Consider the following 6,000-nt stretch of genomic DNA (forward strand, 5'->3'; position numbering starts at 1 on the left):
GGCTAGGGGTCTAATTGGAGCTGATGTTGCCGGCCTATGCCAGAGCCACAGCGATGCCAGATCCGAGCCAAGTCTGCGACCTACACCACAGCTCATGGCAACACCAGATCCTTAACCCACTGAGCGAGGCCAGGGATCGAACCCACAAACTCATGGTTCCTAGTTGGATTCATTTCCGCTGTGCCACGACGGAAACTCTGTAAGCTGCTCTTATTGTTCCATTCTATGGATATAACAAAATTTATTTATTCTCTTATGATGGATATTTACATTTTTCTCATTCATTTGGATTTATATGGATACAACACGAACATTCTTGTAAATCTGTTCATTTCACATGTGTGCAGTTATACTTGTTAAATCTCAGGTGAATTGCTGGGTCAAAGGGTGTATGTATTTTATTAATAAAATATTGCCTAATAGCACTTCATAAAAATTATATTAATATGTTCTCCCCCAGAAATATATGAATACCTGTCCCCTCACACCCTTACCTACCCCAGGAATTATCAAACTTTCTTATACTGCTGATCAAATAGATGAAAGTGGTATCCACTTGTAGCTATAATGTACATTTCTTATGAGTAAGGCTGAGCATCTTTTAATGTTGAATTTTCAAATTTGGCCATTGTCCATTTTTCAATTTGGTGGTATTTTCCTGTTGATTTATAGGAACTATTTTTCATCTTTAGGGAAATTAGTTTTTGAATATGATGTATATCACAAATATTTTTTCACAGTTCTTCATTTTTTAATTTTTTATGGTATTTTGAGCCATGTAAGATTTTCAAAAATTTTTAGTTTAATTTCCTTTTGTTTATAGCTTCTGGGTTTTTTAGTCATATTTAGAAAGTACTTTCCAATGTTAAAATTATAAATAAATTTTACTTGTTTTCTATAAAGATTTTAATAATCATGTTATTGAATCTTTGCTTCATCTAGAATATATTTTGATGTAAGGAGTAAGTTAGAAATACAACTTTGTTCCTTGTGTTTCCAGATAGTCATAATATTGTCCCAGAATTCTTAATTAAATAATCTTTTCCCTAATCATCTTCAGTGCTACCTTATTGAATGTTAAATTCCTATTTGTATTTGCACTAGGTTCTATAAAAAAAAAAATCTCTACTTTTTTTCCCATTGATTGTCTCATCTTTTCTCATGTTGGACCCATGTTGTTTTGATAGGGCTAGTTAATAATTTTATTTTTCAGAAGTTTCCTTTGGATCCTTGCATGTGTAATTCTCATCAAACTTAGAGTTAGGTTTTAAGTCACCAGCTACACCTCAAATTTTATTTGATTTTTCTTGGAGTTTGTAGTAATAAGTTAATCTAGGGAGACTTGCCTTAAAAAAAATTATCCACACACCTACACACACATATAGTCTTTCTACTTATAACCAAAATATGCCTTTTTGTATGCTCAGGTCTTCATTAGTGACCTATATTAGTATTTAAATTTTTTATTCATATATCTTACATGTTATAGTTGTATTTATTGTAATTAACTGGATTTATTCTTTGGCCTATGATAAATGAATTTTTTCCCATGATCTTATGACTGGTTAATGTTACATATAGCAAGACTTTGTTTTTTGATATAGATGTTGCTCTTCTATTTCAAATAACCATTATGCAGATTTTTTTAAAAAGCATAATTTATATGACCAAATACAATGTCTGGATCTCACAGCCTTGCATTCTCAATCTATCCAAAGTTTTCCTTCCACAGGGGATTTTCTTGACCTCTTAAAAACTTTCATTACCTTACTTTGCCATCATCAGTATCCATTCTTCCTTTAATCTAAAAATTGGTGATTAACAAATCTTAATGACAATAAAAAGTCAATGCCTCTGAGCATTTTTCTGGCAGACATTTAGAAAAAAGGGAGACTTCCTTGGAGAATGGTTTTTGAAGATTTTAACAGGATATTCCTCATATTTCTTAACTGAATAATCCCCAGGGCTGAGTCCTCATTATCTCATCATCTTTCTTTTTACTCTGCATAAGAAATTTCATCTATTCTATGATTTCAAGTAATACTTCCAAATGGATAAGTTCTAAATTTCTGTAACCTTATTGAACACCTGTTATTTAACTCTCATTATGAAATAGAAATTTTCTATTGAAAGTCTACATTGGTATTGAAAGAAAATTAATCATAACCTCCCCACTTCCTGTCAAGGCAGTTCATTTAGGCCCCAATGGCTCCAGTTCTTGGGGCCTCTGGGGTTTTATACAGGTAGTCAGGACTGAGGAATGGGAATGGACATAGTAACTAGGCTTATGAACTGAGTCAACATGGGAATTGGGAGGGGGATGGCATACATTTAGGAGAGGAGATCTGAACTTGGGACCAGATGACTCCAGGTAGAAATAATGTAATTCTGTTACTCCTAAGTATGGTTGGTAGTAAGAGGGCTTGGAAACAACCTGGGGCAATTCGCGTCCATTACTGGACCATGGCTCAGCTCTGAGGTCCATTGGCAGTTGGGGCTTGGCTGGGACAAGATGAACTTAGGAACTGGAGGGAGATAAAAGTAGCAGGCAAAGGGCATGGGTAAATGCAGACTTGAAAGACGAAAGACAAGAACAGAAAAGGGAGAGAGGCAGTGGCAAGTGCAGTGCTGGAACAGCCTAGTCTGTCATTTTATCTGCAGACCACACTTGACAGTCTCCTACGTCTGCAACTCTTTTTACTACTAATTATCGGATTATCTGTTTCCCTCTTTCATACATAGACTTCCTTTTAATTTAACAATACTCAGAATGTGTAATTTTTCTATGGCTTAAAAAAATGTTTTTTGTCTAAATTTACCTTCATAATATTCATGTGTGAGAAAGCAAATACTCCTGATACTATTTTACAGACGAAGGAAACTGAAGTTTAAGTCCTGAAATAATGGTTCAATGTAGTTAATAAGTAGTGAACAAAGTCTAGCAACCAGGCTTCCTGATTGCAAGACTAACTTTCTTCCATTAGACCCCACCGTACCACTCAATAATATAGGCATAATTTATGGCTAAAAATTTGGAAAGGATTGCCTTCGAAAATATTGTCTCTGTCCTTCACAGAAAACGGTATCTCTGAACAGTAGTAAGCACATCAGTTAGTAAGTGACTTAGGTCTTAAAATTGTACAAATGAGTAATCTCACTGGCTTTATATTCTTATTTAGCCTGTGGCTGTAAGAAATATAGAGTAGCTTTCTAAGAGAAGACTAAGGGACTAAATCCAGAAAGACCTTGCATGAAAACAGCCTGAGAAGAAGCTGTAGACTTGAATGAGGATGGAGACTAGCGAATCTATGGTGGTTAAGACAGTGATTCCTGCTAAAGGGACCTCAGACACTACATGCATTTAAGACATTCTTGGGTCTGCAAGATCTGAGTCAAAGAATGGGTATATTTATATGTATGACTGATTCACTTTGCTATACACTTGAAACTAATACAACACCATAAATCAACTATACTCCAATAAAATTAAAAAAAAAAAAGCCAGTCAACATGTTGATCAAGCCTGTGATACCTTTGACAAGAACAAGGTAAGAACTTTTACTTATCATTTGGCTATGGTTCTATATTTCCCCCCTTTTTCAATAGAAAATATCCTGAGGTAAAATGTGTGTTCCACTGAATGGGGAGGTCTTCAGAGAACCCACAGCTTGTAGGTAAGTGAGTCATTAAACACATTTAGCACTGCCGGCATGAAAATAATTGGGAACTAGCCTCTCTGCCCTTGGCACTGTTCTGCATGTAGGGAGTTATTTTAAAACTAAATTAAATCTCGGCATGGAATTCTAATGCTATCGTTTAAACAAATCTAATAAGTGCAGATTGATTTATAAAGACTGTTTTCAAAGTATTTAATGCATTGGTGACATTTTATAGAAAAGCAAATTATAGGAATCTGCTTTTAAAAGTGTGATTGCATCTAGATTGGCAAATAAAATCAATACAAATTAGCCAACACGTTGTTCACACTCAAAAGTTAGAATGCTATGTTCATAATCCTTTTCTTTTTGTCATATCTATTAGTTTAGTTTGGAAGAAAACAAAACAATTTATAGTTTTAAAATCAGAAAGTTTTCATTTCTAAAGATTGTTTGCTCAAATGTTGTCTTGAAGTTACTCATTCGTGAGGAGATGCAGCACATTTAATGTCTTGAAAAAATATTAAAATGAGAAAAGAAAATATGGAATAGAAAAAATAAGACACAAAAAATAACAGTCTGAGATACTAGGCTGAGGTCTTCCTGTCTGCTTTTCCTTGTCCATTTCAGTTGTTTTACCGCTGGGTCTGTAAATTTCAAAGTGTGCTGATGCCATCAAGAATAAAAGGGAAAGGAAAATAGAAAAATACATGACTTTGGAAGGCTGTGCATGCTAATAGAAGAGAAAGATTCTGCTTTCATTCTTAACTCTGAAAAAGGTTCCAGATAGGCTATAGATGGAATGTTTGTGTTCCCCCCTCAAAATATATGGCGAAATCCAAACCCCAGTGTGGTGATATTTGAGGTGATGGTGTCTTGGGGAGGTGATTAGGTCATGAGGGCAGAGCCTTCATGAATGGGATCGGTGCCCTGATGAAGAGCCCTACGAGCTCCCTCGCCCCTTCCTCATGTGAGGACACAGGCCCTGCATCTGCCTAGGCCTTAGAGCATGTGCTGAAAATTTTGTAATCTTCTGAAAAGGGGAGAAAATGGAGATCAATATAGAATCGAGCTTCTTAATACTTAACACTGAAAGCTAAAAGTGAAAAGAGAAAAGCTCCAAAATTCTTATGGGGAAAGTATCAAGCCAAATCAAATGTGGGAAAAGAAAAGATAACCAAGGACTGAAAAATTTTATTTCACACTTATTTTTTCTTAGGACACGGCTGGAGCAGGTGCTCCAGCAAAATGAGGGACTGTATCAACAAAGAGGGAGAGAATGAATCCCACAGAGGAAGACCGATGCGGGCTGTCCAGAGTCACGGAGAGGGACAGTTGGGACCAACAGCTATGCGGAAAGCCCAGTGTCCTGCTGATCCTGGTTGAGAAGGAAGAAGGCAAACTCAGGGAAGACGGCCTGAAGAAAGGACATTGACAGATTATCTATTATGTTTGAGGATTTCAAAAACAATATTCATTAATAGATATTTAACCAAGGGCATAGTATGTCTGAAAAAAAAGGAACAATGCAAAGCACAAAGAAAACTATTGAGATTTCGAAGGAAGCAAGCAGAATTTTTTATCATGAAAATTTTGCACGTATTCACAGTAGAATAATCTAGTGAACTCTCATTGACCCATCATCCATCTTCAATAGTTACCAAAATTCTGTAAGTTTGTTTCATTTGTCCTCCTTCATTTGTCCCCCCCCCCCGCCCCCCCCCCACCCCGGGATTTTTTTAAAAGGAAAAAAACCTCAAACATTGTTATTATTTCACCTGAAAACACTTCATTATTCATCTGTTACCAATAAGGACACTTTTTAGAGTAGCTACTATGCCATTATCATACATATGACAAAGGTAACTGATTCCTAATGTCATCTAATACTTGATCTATAGGCAAATTTTCCTGATTGTCTCAAGCATATTTTTTTTTCTTGTTTCTTGATTTGAGTTTGGCTCCAAACAAGGTCCATCCATGGAAATTGGGGGGTTATGACTTTTTAAGTCTTTTTTTTCTATAATAGTAGCTTCCTAACACTCCTGCCTCCCATTTGTGCCATTGATTTACTAGGAGAATCGAGTCATTGATCCTGTAGAAAATCTTGCATTCCAGATTTAATTGATTGCTTTCTTGTGTCATCTAACTTGCTTTTTATTTTTTTATATTACCCACAAACTGGATTTAGCTGTAGAAGCTTACATAGATTCAAATTCATTTGTTTGGCAAGAACACCTCATAAGCACACAATTACTGGTTGTCTCACTTTTTGTGGATTGTCCATTAATTGCAGGAATACCAATAGGTTGTGCAGCGAACAAAATTTACCAGAGTCATCAAA

At 35.7% G+C, this 6,000-nt stretch overlaps 1 protein-coding gene across 1 annotated transcript in view; it reads left to right on the plus strand.

Annotated features, from left to right (window-relative positions):
- MORC1 (MORC family CW-type zinc finger 1) overlaps positions 1–4,939 on the plus strand; it is a 172,494-nt gene extending 167,555 nt beyond the window's left edge. The window contains 1 exon segment of the mRNA XM_047752969.1: positions 4,876–4,939. Within this exon segment, the coding sequence (XP_047608925.1) occupies positions 4,876–4,939 (64 nt within the window).
- The last annotated feature ends 1,061 nt before the right edge of the window (positions 4,940–6,000 follow it).

Source organism: Phacochoerus africanus, chromosome 1, assembly GCF_016906955.1.
Source record: "Phacochoerus africanus isolate WHEZ1 chromosome 1, ROS_Pafr_v1, whole genome shotgun sequence".
In the NCBI taxonomy this organism is placed as follows: Eukaryota; Metazoa; Chordata; class Mammalia; order Artiodactyla; family Suidae; genus Phacochoerus; species Phacochoerus africanus.